The sequence below is a fragment of the Mirounga leonina genome, unplaced genomic scaffold, assembly GCF_011800145.1.
Source record: "Mirounga leonina isolate KUSES-001 unplaced genomic scaffold, KU_Mleo_1.0 Mir_168, whole genome shotgun sequence".
Taxonomy (NCBI): Eukaryota; Metazoa; Chordata; class Mammalia; order Carnivora; family Phocidae; genus Mirounga; species Mirounga leonina.
In genome coordinates this window covers 31,318,185-31,338,193 of record NW_023270426.1, presented here as the reverse complement: position 1 = coordinate 31,338,193, position 20,009 = coordinate 31,318,185, and the positions used below count along the sequence as shown (strand labels likewise).

At 36.2% G+C, this 20,009-nt stretch overlaps 1 protein-coding gene across 7 annotated transcripts in view; it reads left to right on the top strand.

The window, feature by feature from the left end:
- Positions 1-19,675, top strand: part of DHX29 (DExH-box helicase 29) — a 44,318-nt gene extending 24,643 nt beyond the window's left edge. For 5 of the 7 annotated variants that reach the window (XM_035014422.1, XM_035014421.1, XM_035014425.1 and 2 more), the window contains 15 exons: positions 3,680-3,856; positions 4,483-4,620; positions 6,102-6,246; positions 6,366-6,483; positions 7,294-7,378; positions 8,936-9,024; positions 9,960-10,088; positions 10,182-10,257; positions 11,201-11,425; positions 12,618-12,754; positions 13,182-13,275; positions 15,120-15,422; positions 16,338-16,469; positions 17,457-17,553; positions 19,386-19,675. In XM_035014422.1, the coding sequence (XP_034870313.1) occupies positions 3,680-3,856; positions 4,483-4,620; positions 6,102-6,246; positions 6,366-6,483; positions 7,294-7,378; positions 8,936-9,024; positions 9,960-10,088; positions 10,182-10,257; positions 11,201-11,425; positions 12,618-12,754; positions 13,182-13,275; positions 15,120-15,422; positions 16,338-16,469; positions 17,457-17,553; positions 19,386-19,441 (2,001 nt within the window). In that variant the 3' untranslated portion in view covers positions 19,442-19,675. The remainder of the gene's footprint in view (positions 1-3,679; positions 3,857-4,482; positions 4,621-6,101; positions 6,247-6,365; positions 6,484-7,293; positions 7,379-8,935; positions 9,025-9,959; positions 10,089-10,181; positions 10,258-11,200; positions 11,426-12,617; positions 12,755-13,181; positions 13,276-15,119; positions 15,423-16,337; positions 16,470-17,456; positions 17,554-19,385) is intronic. The other 2 variants (XM_035014423.1, XM_035014424.1) reach the window with 2 other exon arrangements.
- Positions 19,676-20,009: the final 334 nt, after the last annotated feature.

Below are 20,009 nucleotides of genomic sequence, written 5' to 3'. Positions count from 1 at the left end.
TCTCTAGATATATCCCTCCCTGAATCAAATTTGAATGCACACTTAAATTGAATGTTTAAATTGAAGATTTTCCCATGGGAATTATTTTAAATGGCACAGTAGCCTAGCATATGTAAACTCATTTGCTTTGTACATAGTTTTGTCAAGAAGAAATAAGATATATAGCATTTCTCTTATTCAAGTAATATTTAAAAAATTTTCCCTGATGTAAAGTTTTTATGAGTTTCTGTTAATTCACCAAGTTCAGAAGGCAGTAGGAGAAGTTCAGTCATTCGGGGCACCTGGGTGGTTCAGTCGGTTAAGCGTCTGCCTTCGGATCAGGTCATGATCCCAAGGTCCTGGGATTGAGCCCCGCGTTGGGCTCCCTGCTCAGCGGGGAGTCTGCTTCTCCCTCTCCCACTCCCCCTGATTGTGTTCCTGCTCTGCTAACTCTCTGTCAAATAAATAAATAAAATCTTTAAAAAAAAAAAAAGTTTAGTCATTCATTGATTTTTTAATTAATAGACTACATATAGATTATTGGGTTATTTTCCTCCTTTTGGTTAGAAAATATTTTACAAATAAAGATACAAGAATGAAAGTAAAACACCTCATGACCCAAAAAAAAAAAATCAATGTTGACATTTAACTAGCATATTTATATATAAATATATTTAGTATGTGTGTGTATTATACAATTTTTTACATTAGTCTACAAAAACATGATTTTTAATAGCTTTATAGTATATAATTTGGGTGTCCCATATGTATTTATTTAACTTTTTTCCTATTGGACTTTTTTTAAATTCCACATATACTTGAAAACATGTTGTCTTATTTCTGACTTATTTCACTTAGCATAATACTCTCTTCATTCATCCATGTTGTTGCAAATGGCAAGATCTCATTCTTTTTTATGGCTGATTAATATTCCATCGTATATTCCATCATATATATTCCCTATCTTCTTTATCCATTCATCTCTTGATGAACACTTGGGCTGCTTCCATATCGTGGCTGTTGTAAATAATGCTGCTATAAACATAGGGGTGCATATATCTTCTCACATTAGTGTTTTTGTTTTCTTTGGGTAAATACCCAGTAGTAGAATTCCTGGATCATTTTATGTTTGTTTTTAATTTTCTGAGGAAAATTAAAAACACAGTGGTTGTACCAGTTTACATTCCCAACAACAGCGAATAAATGTTCCCTTTTCTCCACATCCTCACCAACACTTCTTTTTCATTCTAGCCATTCTGACAGGTATGAGGTGATAACTCGTGGTTTTGATTTGCATTTCCCTGATTAGTGATGTTGAGCATCTTTTCATGTGTCCTGTTGGCCATTTGTATGTCTTATTTGAAAAAATGTCTATTCACATCCTCTGCACATTTTTAAATTGCGTTTTTTGGTGTGGAGTAGTGTTAAGTTCTTTACATATTTTGGATATTAACCCCTTGTCGGATATATGATTTGCAAATACCTTCTCCCATTCATTAGGTTGCCTTTTTGTTTTGTTGATGGTTTCCTTCACTGTGCAAAACCTTTTATTGTGGTGTAGTCACAATAGTTTATTTTTGCTTTTTAGGAGTTTTATGGTCTCACATTTAGAACTTTAATCCATTTTGAGTTTATTTTGTGTATGGTGTAGAAAGTGTTCCAGTTTTCCTGACATCATTATTGAAAAGACTATGTTTTCTCCATTATATATTCTTGCCTCAGGGTAGACCCTAATTTAAAAGCCAGACCAACTTGAGGAAGCTGTTCTGTCCTGGTTTAATATTAGCAGCCTGATTCACTGAATTGTGATTTACTGAATTGTGCTTAAATGTGATACTGTCAACATCTTGAACAATATGGTGAAAGTAAGAAAAAGGCCAGTGAAATTCATCATCGTGTTAAATATAAGAATGTAAAAGATGTTGGGACAGAGTTCATTATATTATTCAGGACCTTTCTTTTTGATAGTGCTCAGGATAATACTTCTACCTTATTATTATGAAAAGTGTGATTTGTTTAGTTTGTAGTCACTGTGTGAGTTAAGTAGCTTTTCCTGCTGGCTGCTGGTATGTTTACAGCCAAATTTTTTGCCTGCCTCCCCTACTTTAAGATTTTTTTTGAAGTTTCTTTCTAAGTAATCTCTAATTTTTTTACCCAATGTGGGGCTTGAACTCAAAACCCTAAGATCAAGAGTTGCATGCTCCCTGACTGCGGCAGCCAGGTGCCCCTAAAAGGTTTTTTTTTTTTTAAATATTTTGACAGAAACAAAGCGAGAGAGGGAACACAAGTAGGGGAGAGGGAGAAGCAGGCTTCCTGCTGAGCAGGGAGCCTCATGTGGGGCTCGATCCCAGGACCCCGGTTTCATGACCTGGGCTGAAGGCAGACGCTTAATGACTGAGCCACCCGGGCACCCCACCCCTAAAATGTTTTAATCACTGCCCAAGTCATTATTGTAAAGTCTCAGGGCCTTACACAGCAGATTACCAAGCACCTCACCTGCATTATCTCTTGCCCCTTCCCATGCTGAAGGTATCATGTTTGCTTTTCCAGTCCCCAAAATTTACCATAATTTTATACAATTTGCATCCCATCACCACTTTCTGTCCCTTTCTTATCCTATTACATCCTTTTTTTCAAACTCATCCTTCAGTTCTTAGCATTGATGGCAATTTCTCTTAGTAAAACTCCCTGACGTCCTGAATTAACTCCCCTTCATTTGTAAATTTAAAACCATCCTGTACATTATCTTCTTACCAGCCTGTAAACTGAAATGGAGAGAACTATCTTGGTCATTTTTACATTCCCAGCATCTAGCATAATGCTGAGTACTTACTATTTATTGGGCGCTGTTCTAAGGGCTTTGCGTGATTTCATTGGACTGTCACAAGCACTCTACAAAGTTTATATTATTGTATTCTTGCTTTATAGAAGAAGAAATAGACCCAGAAATATTTAACATTCTTAAAGTCATACTGTAAATGGCCAAGAAGAGTTGAACCCAAGCGATTAATTGCAGAACTTGAACACTTACCCATTATTGCCTCCCTTACAAACAAATGAGAAAAACCGGTTTTAATTTTTATTTTGATGTACTTAATATTTGTGTGCTGTCTTAAATCTTAAAAAATAAAAATGGGGTAGAAATAAGTCAGAATACACAGAGTTGGAAAATACAGAGTTCTGTATACCACATCTGTTATGTTCTTCCCTAAAACGTGTGTGCCAGAAGGGCATTACAAACCATTTTTCTTGGACAACTCATTGAGATCCTGCTAGATCCCTACAAAACAACCCCCGTTTGTCTACATAATGCATGAACCATCAGTCTTATGATGATGATGACCATACAGTTTGGTATTAGTGGCAGAACTTTAGGAGTCACCCTGGCTGGGCTTCTAAGGGAAATTTAGGAGATAACCTAATCTTACAACCAAACACTTAAAAACCATCTCCTAAGCTTGCATCCTATTATCATAGCTAATTTTGTTCATTATATGCTGATTTTTATGGCCTCAGTTTTAGAGGGTGACTTGATTTTCAATTCTGAAGATCTACCTTATTGAAACATACAGCTTCTCTCTGCTTCCACATGTACCGACTATATTTAAATATTAACTTTTAGTAGATTTGAGTGTCTGATTACATTAGCCTTTTATTATACCTTATATATGATTAAATTTTTTTGTTCCATTTATGCTAGGTTCATGAAAGAAGTGTCCAGTCAGACTTCTTACTGATTATCTTGAAGGAAATTTTACGGAAACGCTCTGATCTGCACTTGATTCTAATGAGTGCCACTGTAGACAGTGAAAAGTTTTCTACGTATTTCACACACTGCCCTATTCTCAGAATTTCAGGAAGAAGCTATCCTGTTGAGGTAAGTCTTCTTTCTAATGTGTACATGAACAGAAACTACATTTCTACCAGGGAGTCTCGCCAGAAGATAAGCCCTATACTAGTCTGAGCCCATTCCTAGTCCTATGGTACTGCAAGTCAGGAGAAGACTTGGAGATGGCTTGGGAATCAGGTTGAGGGTGGGTGGGCTGGAAGGATTCTGCTGAAAGACGTACCTGAGAAGTACAGAACATAAAACACACTTCCGTGTCAAAACCATTGTGACCAGATTGAGGGTGACTGCCTGGCAATAAGGAACTCCTTTTTCACCCACCTCTCAAATTTAGGCTTGTTTTTGAAGCTGCTTTTCTGCCTGTTCTATTCTTAGTGTTTGTCTTTTGGGTTCAGTTCATAAAGACAGCTCTTTTTCATCAGTTTTCACAAATTAAAAAATAGACACCATAATGTAATTTGTCCTGAGACTGTAGGGACAAACTCATCTCTATCAACCAAGTTTTCCATTCCCAAATAATGTAGAAAGAAGCTTTTCTCGTAATAGTCTAAATTAACATTTGGTAACATTCAAAAGATAACGATCCCCTCATTCTCTTTTAAAACATTTACTGAAAAGAATTTGAGTTCACCATTTATATGCCTTAATCTATGTAGGTTTTTCATCTTGAAGATATAATAGAAGAAACAGGCTTTGTACTGGAGAAAGACTCCGAATACTGTCAGAAATTTCTGGAGGAAGAAGAAGAAATTACCATTAATGTTACAAGCAAAGCAGGGGGAATAAAGTATCAGGTAAAAAGAAAACATTTTCAAAGACATCTGATAGTGATATCCAGGGCATAACCTTCTGTGAGAGGTTTGAATCATGGCTGGCACAGTGAATTAGAGTATAATTTGGTAGAAAAGGGAGAGAGAGGATTGAGCAAATTTTTTTTTTTTTAAGATTTTATTTATTTATTTATTTGACAGAGAGAGAGAGACAGAGAGGAAACAAGCAGGGGGAGTGGGTGAGGGAGAAGCAGACTCCCGGCCGAGCAGGGAGCCCGATGTGGGGCTTGATCCCAGGACTCTGGGATCATGACCTGAGCCGAAGGCAGACGCTTAACGACTGAGCCACCCAGGCGCCCCAAATTTTGAGCAAATTTTAAAGGTCATTTCTTTAATCTTCGGTTTATGATATTTTATCTTTTTACACTATACAGACATAAAAAAAATCAAGGACCATATAAATAAGAGGCAACCCTTATTGTTTCATAGCAATGATTAATTATTTAGGAGTAAATTTGTAATTATTTTCTTTACTTTATCTGAACACCTTAGGTGTTGAGGATGGGGCAGGCCCAAAACCTAGATAGATCCTTGCCATTTTTTTCTCAGCAGTCTCTGTCCTGGTATGGCTATATAGCTTGGCTATATAGCTGAAGCTATCCTAGAGCAAGCACAGTTCTTCCTAGAGTTAGTTTCAATGACATGTTTATTTTTAGAACTGTCATAAAAGCTAAATTATCCTACACTTTAACCAGTAGTACTATATCCAGTATTTTTATTGTATCCGTGATATTTCATGCTTATATCCAATCTGATGGAAACACGAAGTTACTTTATCTTCTAGTTAAGCAGATAAATCAAGAAAGCATAAAGTAAAATCTTTCCCTAAAATTCTGGAGATAGAAATTAGAAACTAAAGAAGTACTTCAGAAAATTAAAGGTATTTCAAAAGAGATAATTGGAATTCAGCAACCAAAGTAGAATCTAGTAGGAATGAGCAGATATAAACTACTTACTGAAGTTACTATGGGGATACCTGGGTGACTCAGTTAAACATGTGACTCTTAGTTTGGGCTCAGGGTCATGAGATAGAGCCCCGCATCTGGCTCTGTGCTGGGCATGGAGCCTACATAAGATTCTCCCTCTCCTTCTGCCCCTCCCGACCCCCCCTCCCAAAAAAGTTACTCTAACTTCTCCTGACCTGCTTCCTAGTTGCCACAGAACAGTGCATACAGTGTTCTGTTTTTCTTAGCTCTTCTTTAATTTAGTATGTACAGGACAAGATTAAAAGTTTTGCTATACTTAAGGAAGTTGAATGAAATGAAATACGCAAGACCTCAGATTTTATACTTTTTCCACTGTAAAAAACTACCCTTACCATATTTTAACAAAATAATGACAATGAGAAATACAGTTTTGAATGAATGCAAATACTTTTTTCCTTCTTTGTCTTATAAAAATAGTTAATATTTTTGTTCATCTTTTTCTGGTTGTGTTTCTTGTAGGAATATATACCAGTTCATACTGGATCAAGTGCTGATTTAAATCCATTTTACCAAAAGTATAGCAACCGCACTCAGCATGCTATTCTCTACATGAATCCTCATAAAATCAACCTTGATCTCATTTTGGAACTTCTTATATATTTAGGTATGTATCTTTTTCTAATTTGATTCCATTTGTTTTGATAAAACTTTTCTGCTAACTGAAGATGTTTTATTAACATGTTACATGTTACCCCTTACCTTTCTTCTTATGTTGAATTTCAGACAGAAGTCCCCAATTCAGAAATATTGAAGGAGCAGTGTTGATATTTTTACCAGGACTTGCACATATTCAACAGTTATATGATCTCCTATCAACTGACAGAAGATTTTTTTCTGAACGGTAACTACAAATCTTCATTATATTCCAAGTAGTTTTAAAATAGAAAAATGTTTTATTAAAACTCTTGATCAGAATTTTCAGTCTTTTTACCTTTAATTAAAATTATCCGAAGTGAAGCTTTTTAACATTTCTATTATAGCACTTAATGTACTAAAAATTTTAGGTATTATTTCAGCTTTTGTTCTATTTTCTTTTTTTTTTTTTTTTAAGATGTTATTTATTTATTTATTTGAGAGTGAGAGAGAGAGAGAAACAGCATGAGAGGGGAGAGGGTCAGCGGGAGAAGCAGGCTCCCTGCTGAGCTGGGAGCCCGATATGGGACTCGATCCCAGGACTCCGGGACCATGACCTGAGCTGAAGGCAGTCGCTTAACCAACTGAGCCACCCAGGCGCCCTCTATTTTCTTAATATGAGTAAACAGAGGGATTCCTGTGTTTGAGAATAAGATGGTGACTCCCCTCCCCAACCACCTGGACAGCGCAAAACCCCTACAGGTTCAGTTTATCATCCAGACATATGGAATCAGCTGTTTAGTGTTATCTTTCCTGATACGGTTCATTACTGCTGTCATGGTTATCATATCCAAGCATATTTTTAAATTCTCTAAACCCTATATTCCATATAAATTCATATGAAGTATTTTCTCTTTGATGACTATATGTGGTTTCATTGTATCATTCTCAGAACTTTTGTGTGTTTGAAATTTTTCATAATAAAAAATTAAATTGCTATTTGCAAATAAATTTTGTTATTCTTTGCAGTGTCTTCTAAAGAGAAACTCTTGCTAAGAATTATGATTTTAACTTTCAGATATAAAGTGATAGCTCTGCATTCTATTCTTTCAACTCAAGATCAAGCTGCAGCATTCACAGTTCCTCCGCCTGGAGTCAGGAAGGTAAAATTCAGTGCAGCAAATTTATGTGTGATCTTTTCTGAGAATATTTTGTGAAAATGTTAGGACTCTGTAACATCACAGTTATTAAAATGTTTTTAAGTGCCTTACAGTGCATGGCAGACTCCAGATGCTCTCTAGCTTAACATAATCAGAAGTGAACCCAGTATTAAAATTGAAGTATTTGAATATTTATTTATATTATGCATTATTAAGGGGCCAGGGCTTTTAGGGGAGTGACGAAAAATATTATGGCATGGATTTTGCTTGTGAAAAGAAAAATCACTATTTTTCCCATCTTTTTCATGAAGGATATTAGATGTCAGGAGCTATTTGAATCCTGTGAGGATTCTTTGTTGTTCTCCAGGCTATTCATCCATGATTATTTTTGTAACATAGATCATTAGGTTAGGAAACAGTCTCGGTATTTTCATGTCTCCTCTGTTCAGGATTCTAAATGTGAAGAAATACTTGACAGAGAGTTTCTCAGATTTAGGAGGGGATAAAAGAGCACAGTGTAAGAACTGTGGGGAATCTAAGAGCTCCCAGAAAGAGCCTGGGTTCTGAGGCTGCTCTGATCTGTAACATTTGGGCTTCCCTCTAAGATTTGGTTTAAAGAAAAGAGTTCTACCTCTTAAAAAAAAATTTTTTTTCAATTTATTTAGTTATTTTTCAGAGAGCGAGCAAGCACAAGCAGGGAGAGTGGCAGGAAGTGGGAGAAGCAGACTCCCTGCTGAGCAAGGAGCCCGATTCGGGAGTCGATCCCAGGACTCTGGGATTACGACCTGAGCCAAAGGCAGACAACTGAGCCACCCAGGCAGCCCTCAAAAAATTTTTTTTTAATTTAAATGTTACTGAGATAGAATAAGCACCTAGGTTCCATCTAAGTATTAGAACCCAGATTATTTCCTAGGTCAAATGAATAGGAAAACCAAGCATTCACTATTGAATTACAGAGTTGAGATAGAACAGTACGAAAGTGAGTATTTGATGGAAAATTTCCTAAATGTTTTACCTCCAAGGACGCAAGAGAAAAAATGCAAAGATTGCAGTATTCAGCCATCACCATTAAGAATTTTAGAACTAGAAATGGATCTAAGAAATCATCTATTTCTATCTCCTAAACTATAGTAGAAGTATCTGAAGTCACCCGAGGTAAAATAACTTAGCTGAGGTCACAAAGCTAGTAAATGGTAGAGCCAGGACAGCAACTTCTTCCTGATACACTGTTTTTGTCCCAATAATTGTGAATGGTTGTGCTGAGCTGTCTCTACTCCGGACCCAATTTCCCAGGCTACTTAGTTCATTTTTAAGATGACTGACTAGAATTAGGGGAACGGTATTTTTGTTGGAATAAAAATCTGTAACTTTAATTAGCAAGCTAAGCTGTGAAAACTAATTGTAAAGAATTAAAATTACATAGTAATAGCAAGTTGATGGTGAATTTTAGTAAATAATTTTGAAATTCACTTTTTAAAATTCATTAGGTCAAACAATACAGGTTAAATGATTGCACACTGCTGAAAGTTGTTATCTAAATCTTTTGGCTTTTATTTTCAGATTGTTTTAGCAACAAATATTGCAGAGACAGGTATCACTATTCCAGATGTTGTATTTGTAATTGACACTGGAAGAACAAAAGAAAATAAGTAAGTTTGAAAAGGGTTTGGTGCTCTTATATTCTTGGGAGAAATCACAGAATCATAGGGAAAATCCCAGATGTCCTAATTCTACCCGAAGCAAAAAGCCTCAGAGAAACTTTAACATGTCCAAGAGTAAATGTCAAGTTTCATGTCTTGAGTTTTCCCATACTGCTACTTGTAGAAAACTCTGAGAAAATTTTCAGAACGTAATTTTTTGTAAATTTGTTTGTAAAATATCTTTACAAAAACATTACTTATGAGATTATAACAGAGCGTATGGATTTTGGAATCAGAGTTGGATTTAAATCTCTCATCTGTAATCTTGAGCAAGTAATAATACAGTAAGTATAATCATCAGTCCCCTCGTGTGTAAATGGGGAGCATAAATATTTTTCATAATTGAAAGTACATGATATGGTAATTGGCACTTACTAGGTAACCTTACCTGAATCTTCATAAAAAGATTACTACTTTATAAATGTTTTAATGCTTATATCGCAAAAACAGGGAAGACCACCTTGCTAGTCTATTGTAATCCATGTACACTCTCCCTCTATTAGGAAACTTCAGCAATATTTGGCAATGCATATGACTAGTGAGAAGCATTTCTCAAACTCTTTCAAAGAAGTCTTATTGCATAATTCATAGGCCTTCCATTAAAATAAAACATCTTCCATGGTCCCATTAATTTGGGAAAGGTTAAGTTAAATAGGTTTTTCCCTTGGAGAGGTATCTGAAGCTTTTAATTGGATAGTATGAGATTTAGTTTGCAAAGTTTGCTGAATTATTTAAACATGAAACATGACTTGGAAAATGGCCCACAATTATGATGGATTTTTTTTAGCCTGTCTTCAATGTAATTTTAAGAGTCACCTATTTCCAGCTTTTTTTCAGATTTTAAGTCCTTTCTCTAAATATTCTCTCCTAAAACTTTTCTTCAGGTACCATGAAAGCAGTCAGATGAGTTCTTTGGTTGAGACGTCTGTCAGTAAAGCAAGTGCTCTGCAGCGCCAGGGGAGAGCGGGGAGGGTCCGAGACGGCTTCTGCTTCAGGATGTACACCAGAGAAAGGTATGACAGCACTGGAAGTCAGAAGCACGTCAGTCCTTGTAGTGTGGCGTTTCTGATAAGAGGTCACGTGTTTAACACTATTTTATTCTTCAGATTTGAAGGCTTTATGGACTATTCTGTCCCTGAAATCTTGCGTGTGCCTTTGGAGGAATTATGTCTTCATATTATGGTAATGCCAAAGGAATTCAGATGCTATTTTTTCATTCTTTACCCCTTTCTTAAAAAGAAAAAAAACATGAAGACTTCTCTTACCCTACGTTTCTCTAGATTTTCAAGTATTTTATTTACTCGTTAATAAATACCCCTTCCCCATCTTTTTTTTTTTTTAAGATTTATTGAGAGAAAGAGTGTGCACGAGAGAGAGCACACACAGGGGGAAGCGGCAGAGGCAGAGGCAGAGGTAGAAGTAGGCTCCGGGCTGAGCAGGGAGCCCAGCATGGGGCTCGATCCCAGAATTTTGGGATTATGACCTGAGCTGAAGGCAGACGCTTAACCGACTGAGCCACCCAGGCGCCCTGTCCCCCATCTTTTTATAAGTAAACCCACTGTGCTTAAATTCTACCACAGGCACTCATCCTTAATAGACTAAAACTAGCTCTCAACTGGGGGCGATATTGCTCACCAAGGGACAATTGGCAATGTCTTCAAACATTTCTGCTTTTCAGAACTGGGGGGAGAAGGAGGCCATACTACATGGGCATCTAGTGGGTAGAGGCCAGGGACTACTGCTAAACACTGCATATTGCACAGCAGTCTCTTAAAGAATTATCTGGCCCAAAATAACAACAGTGCTGAGATTGAGAAACCCTGACAGAGACCAAGGGCCTCCTGGTCTGAAAGATCTATATTACCCTTCAGTTCTTAGATTTTGACTTTACAAAAATCAGGAATGAAGAAACTAAAAATGTGGACTAGAAGATCCCTTCCTCATGCCAGCCATCCCCCGCCCCACACACACACACACAGTGTCTCACTCCCAATTATAAGAAAAGCACAGGATAGCCTTACTGAGATATTTATGTCTCTTTGCTCAGAATTTATTTCCAATTTGACCATCTCTTTGGTTAATTCTTTCTAATAGCATACTGATTTATCACTTTTTTAATGTGCAGAAATGCAATCTTGGTTCTCCTGAAGATTTCCTCTCCAAAGCCTTAGATCCTCCTCAGCTTCAAGTAATCAGCAATGCAATGAATTTACTCCGAAAAATTGGAGCATGTGAACTAAATGAGCCTACACTGACTCCACTGGGCCAACACCTTGCAGCTCTGCCTGTGAATGTCAAGATTGGCAAGATGCTTATTTTTGGTGCCATATTTGGGTGCCTTGACCCAGTGGTAAGATAAATGGCTGCTCTTGCTTCTTCACTTTAACTATCGTTTTGGCTAAGTTTGGAAATAATTTTTAACTTTTTACATTTATATACAAGATAATATATATTCATCCCTTAAGTATACTGTAGGTACTATTTTGTAAATGGGTTTGGCTTGTATAGACTTTTGCTATCAAAAATCCCACTTGAAATATTTATAGATTTTGGAGGGGTGCAGAGCAAGTGAGCTGTGGGGGAGGGGAGGAGAAAGAGAGAGAGTCTTAAGCAGCTTCATGCCTAGCACAGAGCCCAGCCAGAGCTCGAGCTCACGACCCTGAGATCATGACCTGAGCCAAAAATCAAGAATTGGACGCTCAGCTGACTGAGCCACCCAGGTGCCCTTTATAGATGATTCTTTGAAAACTGAGAACCCCACAGACTTTTCTAAGGAGGAGGAGATGAGAAACTTCATTCCTTCACTTTTTCTGCATTCTCTCTCTGAGCCAGCAATTACTAACAGTTCTATTTTATGAGATTATCTCAGAATTAACAAATGTTGTGCCTCTTTCTGAATCTCTGGGCTCATATGCCTGCTGCGCCATTTCAACTTTCCAGTTTTACCAGGCTGTGGCCTCTTCTGGGACTGCAAATCAAGGCCATTTAAAAAACAAAATGAAAGAGTGTAACGTAATGTACTCTAGTAGTCTGTTTCTCTAGTATTAGGAATACTCACCAGAATTGTGCTGAGTCCAAAAAATAACCTCTGTCATGATAATTGATGTGAAAAGCTGCAACAACAACAAATGGGTTATAATACATTACAAATTGTTTTAAAAGTATTTAAAGAACATTGCAGGCAATGGAAATTTAGTAAGTTAAGAGTCAAGATATATGAGCTGTGATTCTGAGATTGCTTCTAACTATGTGACAGACTATGAATCCCTATACACCCATTCAGGTTTTTATCTCTGATTCTGGTGATGTGACCTCCTTATAAATATGGTCTAAAAGTGATATATTTTTAAAATTAAACAAAATGAAGCCCAAAGTAACTAATTAAAATGAAAATGTTAGCTATCGTAGAACACAATAAAGGTATTGGAAAAGAAGAAACATGCAACTTGAAAGTGGGACTGTTGTATGATTTGCTTTCTTTTACAAATCACCCTTCCATGTTTACCTCTTTACTGATAAATGTTTTGGTTATTTATGGATAGGCAACACTAGCTGCGGTGATGACCGAGAAGTCTCCTTTTACTACACCTATTGGTCGGAAAGATGAGGCAGATCTTGCAAAATCAGCTTTGGCTATGGCCGATTCAGACCACCTGACAATCTACAACGCATACCTAGGGTAAAGAAAAAATCTGGGTGTTGTCAATAAGTCAGTGACCGGAGGTTATTTACTTTAAAAAAGTTTATCTTTGACTTTCATTAAAAAGATACATCTAAGATTTACCTTTTAGTTACTTCATTTGTCAAGATATAATTATCTTAAAGATTCCTTTTTTTTTAATCCTTTCTAAAATTTAAGGATAATGTACTTTGTATTGTTGTACCTATATTACCTCATATTTGGAGTTAATAATTTACTCTTATACACAAAAAATCTCAGTATTGCCGTTCATACTCTTATATTCAGTTAGTAGCTCCTACAACAATTAAGACCCCCCCCCCACTTAAGTGATTGTAATTTAATTACAGCTTACTTTGGTTAATACCTCTGAAAGAGAGAGTTTGAAAAGAAAACATGTTGAACTTTGGTCATTTTATTTATGTAGATGGAAGAAAGCACGGCAAGAAGGTGGCTATCGTTCTGAAATAGCGTACTGCCGGAGGAACTTTCTTAATAGAACATCACTCTTAACCCTAGAGGTAAGTCTTAATAGAGCTTTCTAATTCGGAGTCATATGGTTGACTGATAGGCTTATTTTAGAAAAAGAAATGCATGCCTAGGATAGTGATTAACACATAGTACAGATTTAATTTACTGATTTACTAAATTTGTAATTTTTTGTTTCTTGTAATAGGTAACTTTTATGTATTACACTGTGATTTAAAATAGTATTTAAGAATCATAATGTAATAATCATAAAATGCTTCCAAGGCTTGGAATCTAGTTATTTTGCCTAAGAGCCCCAATTCCCTTTAGTGAAATTCTTTTCTGTTTTCCTAAATATTAGCCAGCTACTTCGTTGCAGGTAGGATGATAATTATGGAAAGGCATCCAAGGCATGGTACCCTGTGGCTGATTGTGACCAGGTGTATATGACCTGAGCCAAAAATCAAGAATTGGACGCTTGGCTGACTGAGCCACCCAGGTGCCCCTTTATAGATGATTCTTTGAAAACTGAGAACCCCACAGACTTTTCTAAGGAGGAGGAGATGAGAAACTTCATTCCTTCGCTTTTTCTGCATTCTCTCTCTGAGCCAGCAATTACTAACAGTTCTATTTTATGAATAGAATTAACAAATGTTGTGCCTCTTTCTGAATCTCTGGGCTCATATGCCTGCTGCGCCATTTCAACTTTCCAGTTTTACCAGGCTGTGGTTTTGATAGTGTTGAGGACCAGAATTAGTTCTTGGAGGAGAGAGAGTAGAAGTATAGTTAAAATATACAGACAACTGATGGCAAAAAGCAGGGCTCCTCTGCAGATACTTAATGTTCACAGTGCATAGGAAATGGTGTTTAGTACACCATCTAAAGGCAAACAGTTTCTACTTCAGACACATTATAAAAGTATTCAGAAAATAAACTTAATGTATCTCACATAATTATTCTGTGCTCATATCTCAAAGGGTTATTTTATTCCCATAAAAACTTAACCCATTATTTTTTGTCATTCAAGATAACGGCTGGGATAAGAGCAGGGACAGCTCTCAGTAGAATGAGTTTTGTCCTTCTACAAGTAGAAAAAGGGATAAATTGAAGAAACAGCTGCCTCTGGGCTAACTCACTGGGATTCCCCTCTGTCTCCACTCCCTGCCAACCGCCCAGTTGCCTCCCGCCTCCTTCCTTCTGTGAGCCTTTTCTTCACCTCCCCTGGGCTGCAAGGTTTTCCATCCCTGCACCTACCCTGTGGTGTTAGAGCAGCCGTTTGGCCTCTTCTCACCTGGAATCAAAGTCTCCTTAAGCCCCAAACCAGAAACCTAAAGGAAATCCTAAATGTAAATACCACCTTTTAATCGGCTGTATCCTGTTTACTATGAAAAATGCTCATCCTTCCTATAGAATTTAAGCTGATTGGCACTTAGTTACTAAAGGTAAATATAGATTTTAGGCAACAATTTTAGATTAAGTGAAGGTGTCATTGTTAGAAGTAAGGTGAGATTCTCAGGGGCAAATGAACAAAGTATTTGCAGTCCAGGATCAAGATTCCTCTCCTGTTCTTCCTCAACATTAGTCCTCATGGAGAGGAGAGAGCTACTACTAAAATAAATATATTGAATGCTTATGTGTTCAGGCATTTTTATTGCTCTCACATTTTAGACATTGTGTTTTATGACATGTAAAGTCTTGAGATGTGGAAATAGATAACTCTTTAATCCTTGATTTGCCAGTATCGTTTTTTCGTCCCTCATTTGATTTGGGCTGTAGTTAACTAAATAATTTGGCATCCTATCAATTTTGATAGGAAACAGCAATATATATTAAAGGGTTGTCAGTTTTTCTATTTTAATCAATTACGATCTTGTCTCTTTAACATAAACCAATCTAGGATGTAAAGCAAGAGTTAATCAAGTTGGTTAAGGCAGCAGGATTTTCATCATCCACAACATCTAATGACTGGGAAGGGAACAGAGCCTCACAGACCCTTTCCTTCCAAGAAATTGCCCTTCTTAAAGCTGTACTGGTTGCTGGACTATATGACAATGTGGGGAAGATAATCTATACAAAATCAGTTGATGTTACAGAAAAATTGGCTTGCATTGTGGAGACAGCCCAAGGCAAAGCACAAGTACATCCATCCTCGGTAAATCGAGATTTGCAAACTTATGGATGGCTCTTATACCAGGAGAAGGTAAAGTGCTCATTCTTAATTCCACTATTCAGAGCATTATTCTAGAAGTCAGTTGTAACAAGTTAGGATGCCCCAACAGGTATTATATTTGATTCTCAAATTAAGCTGTTTATTTTTGTACATAGTTTCTCATTAAAAAAAAAAAACAACCTTATTGGAAGAAAAATATTAAGGTTTCTACTCTGACCATCATCTTTCCTACTTGAAATAAAGACAATTATAGCAAATAGATATTGTTTAATAATGTATGAGTTCCCTGAGATTTTACCAAAAGGTGCTACCTCAACAGAGAACAAAGACATGTTATATGTGCATCCCAAATAAGGGGGGTATGGGATTAGACAAAACTCTATATGACCAGGCAACAGTTTGAGTCACTTGAGTGTAACCCAAGATAACTTAAAAGCAAGTATTTATAGATTACAATTAAAAAAAAATCTTTTGAATCGTAGCTTGCTATAAACTAACAAGGATCCATAATTTGAAGCACTGGCTCGAAAAATCATTACCCTGTCATAAAACTTAAATGTAAAACATGAGGAATTACTGACTAATGGCCATAGCTGAACATTGATCTAGAAACCAGACACTGAAACAGTTTCATTTTTGAGCTAATTAACAGCACTGGCATTATAAAATTGCTTGTTCATAGTTTCATTTATGTTTAAGGTATACAATTCACCTTTACAGTTAATGTTTTAAAATGCCTTTTAATAAGGTAAATGCACAGATGGTGAATGTGATTATTATAAAATTGGCAAATTGTGCACATGTGAGAACGTAAAGATAGCTTTACAAAACTTATGTAAATCTTATAGGAGCAAATTATAGAAACATGCTTATATGAAACATAAATGAATTTCTTACATTTTTAGGCTGTGAGGTTTTTTTTTTTTCTCTTTTATTCCTATGCAGGTAAGGTATACCCGAGTATATCTGAGGGAGACTACCCTAATAAGTCCTTTTCCAGTTTTACTTTTTGGTGGTGATATCGAAGTTCAACACCGGGAACGTCTTCTTTCTATTGATGGCTGGATCTCTTTTCAGGTACATCCTATAGCTGATCTCATAACATTAAAATTTTCTAGTTGCAGTACCACTGAGGTAGATTTTTAAAATTTTATTGGCGTTTGCATAATTTCTTCCTATAATTTCACTTAAAGTGGAAGACTTCCCTATTTTATCTTGGCTATATTGTTTTAAATCTGTTAAATATGAAAATCAAATATCGCTATTACAGATGGCATTATCAGTAATAGTAACTTGCCATCCATAAATTAACTATGTCTCAGTAGTTTACATGGATTATCCCAAATTTACTAATCCTGATAACCTTGTGATTAATTTCTGTAGTTTCCTTTCTATAGATGAGACACTTATAGATTCAGTGAGCTTATTAAATAACTTTCTTAAATGAATTGTTACTGGCCAAGCAAGACTTTTAAGCTCCTTCTACTTTGTGCCACCTATAAGAAGACACAGATTCATAGCTTTTAATGAGTATGACCAGACCAATCATTGCTACCAGCAATAAGCTTACTTCCTTGTAGCCCCCTCAACAGTGACCAGCTTAAAAAAAATTTAATACATTCTGTTACTGTATGCCATCACGATTTGTCTAAGATTGGAGAAGTAAACTTAAATGCAACTTTAAAAATATATGCAGTTCTCTCCAAGAGGACAGGGTGGTAGAAATCGTCTGTAACTGGATTATGGTCATGGTTGCACAACTCTATAAATACACTAAAAATCATCAAATTGTACACTTAATAATGAGTAAATTTTTAAGGTTAGTAAATTACACGTCAATAAAACTGTTAATTCCTTCCCCAAAATTTCAGACTTCACTCCCACAGAGTTATTGTAAGAGAAGTTACAGGAAATAATTTCCCTGTATTCTTCCAATAACATTTTATATTCAAGTCCAGATGTGTTTAAGCAGACGGTAAGGTATACATGCTTACTTTCATTTACTGAAACACATTCACACTCACAGGGGTTAACTTCGGCCAATTTGTCATCTCCTCTCAACAGGCCCCTGTAAAAATAGCTGTCATTTTCAAGCAGCTTAGAGTTCTCATTGATTCTGTTTTAAGAAAAAAGCTTGAAAATCCTAAGAGGTCCCTTGAAAGTAAGTATTTATAATGTAAGTAGAAAACCTATTTTTAAACATTGGAGTACATTAGAGCACACTGAAGTCCATGTGATTAAAAATTGTTTTCATAAAATTTATTTTATGCTGAATTCCATCAAACTCCTAGACATTGCTTCATTATTCACAATCTAATTATACTCTTAAGATTCTTTTACTCTTTCCTCTTCTAAGCTTCACTTCTAAACTTCTGACCATTTCACAGAAAAAAGGATGGTAAAACTGAGCATTGTAAATTTTGATTATAAGGGACTTTCTCTGAGGTTTCCAAGATGTTTTTATCTACCGTTCTCACAAATGCAGAGCTAGTCTGTGTTTAAAAAGTACATTATCCTTCAACAGAAACCTGCAATAAACACCTGAGTTTTCGGTTAGTCCAGTGCAGTGTTTCCTACCCAAACTTGCCAAATCATCAGAATCATCTTGGCAGGTATTAAAATACGAAGTCCAAAGACCTATCCCAGACATAATTTAATCTCCTTTATGGGAGAGGCCTGTGTGTTATTTTTTAATCCCTTAATTTATAACACTTACCTCTACTACCATCCCCCTTTTTAAATAGAGTAATTTTTATTAAATTGGACTATTTTACTGGTAAAATTTCTCACATTTAGGATTTGGTTGGTTACATCTTCATGCTTTGATTTAATGTGTTTCTCTATTGTCTGCAGGATATGCAATAGTTGTATCTAAAGCTTTGGTTAATTGGATTTCTAGGAAAAGGATATTTTCTACTTGCTGCTCTGTTCTTCCCATTGCATCACATCATGAAGCATTCAAATTTGGTTTTCCCACTTTGAATGATGTTAAGAATTGATCAGTGGGGTTCAATATGATTGTATTTAACAGGTATCTCAGTTAATTCTCACAGGCAAGTTGGGAGTTACTGATATAGTGCTAATACCCTGAGACTTAGGGAGCTTAAAGATCATGGTTCTTTCTAGACCCGTCATTGTTTCCCTTGCAGCAAGTGACCTTTTCTTTTTTTTTTTTTAATGTCGAAGTAGTCCCCACGAATTTGAGTGCCAGGCCATGGGCCCAGTTACCAGAATTTCCCATTGCAACCAATGAAACTCAGGGCATTCTCTTGCTGAAGTGTCTAATATATCAGGCTTGCAGCCCTGATAATTACAGCTGTCTAAAGAGTAGTTAAGAAGTTCTTAGGAAGTCACAATCTGGGAACAACCGTTTAAAAGTAGAAGCATCTGTTACCATAACCTCCTTAGCAAACACTATAGCCTCCGTTGCTGTGTTTGCCAAATTAATTGGTGTTTGCTACTTTTGTTGTTTAGAGATCTGTCACTTCCCTACCGACACCTCTCCAAGAGTCCTTGCCTCTTAAAAGTTTTTGTTTCTTTTGGGACTAAACATGGAGCAACTGGTATCAGTTCCTCCTCCTTTGCCCATACTGTGGAAATCCTGATGTATTCTGAAGACCATGGAACAGTCATAGATCCTTCAGTATGTCTGAGCCAGCTGACAAAGTTAGGAAACCCCTGGTCTTAAAGGACTTTTTAAAGACCTAATTCCTTAAAAAGGACAAATAGTTACATTACATCATGTCTTTGGGCGTTGGCCTGCTTCCTGTCAAAGTAGGTGTCAAGTAACTATAATAATAATACTTGTAGGGCAACAAATTCTATTTTGTGGACATCTTTAGGTTTAGTGTGAATATTGCTGGTATAGTATTGTGTTTTAATTTAAAAGAATCTTTTCATCAAGTATGCCTGCTAGTCACATGTGTATACATTGGGAATTTAGCCAGGTGATGAATTTTTTCATGGGTGTTTTTTTTTTTTTCTTCCACTCAGATGACAAGATTCTACAGATCATTACAGAACTGATAAAAACAGAGAATCATAATTGAAACTGAAAGTCATGGTCAACTGCTTTAAAAATAACGATGAAGATATGGTCATGAAATGTGAAAATGGACCATTGCATTAAGTATTTCAGTACTTAAAATGTTGGTACTAGCCATAAGTTAAAGGTGGTGGAAAAAAAGCACATACTTTAAAGTGTAATTTTCTAGTTCCTTTTTAATGATAATTGTTTGCAATGTATTTACCACTACATTTACAATAAATCCTTTGGTATCATCGATGCTTCACACATCATTTTGTCCCTATGGGCAAGGCCTTTGTCTATCGTATCTGTCACTTAGGGTCCTGATTCCCTATGTAAACACCTTAGGCTCTACCAGTCCTTCTTATCTGGAGAGTTTAGGCCTTCTTGACCCACAAGAGGAAGTGAGCTCCAAAATCAGTTGTAATTAAATTTCCTTGAAAAGAACAACTTCAGAAATCAGTTATTTGATAACCAAAATAAAAACCTAAGTAAGTATTAATAGATACTACCTGTTCACTGTGCACAAAGATGTAGTGCTAGAGAATAGGCAGGAATGGCTAATACTACTGTTAACCTTGGGATGGACA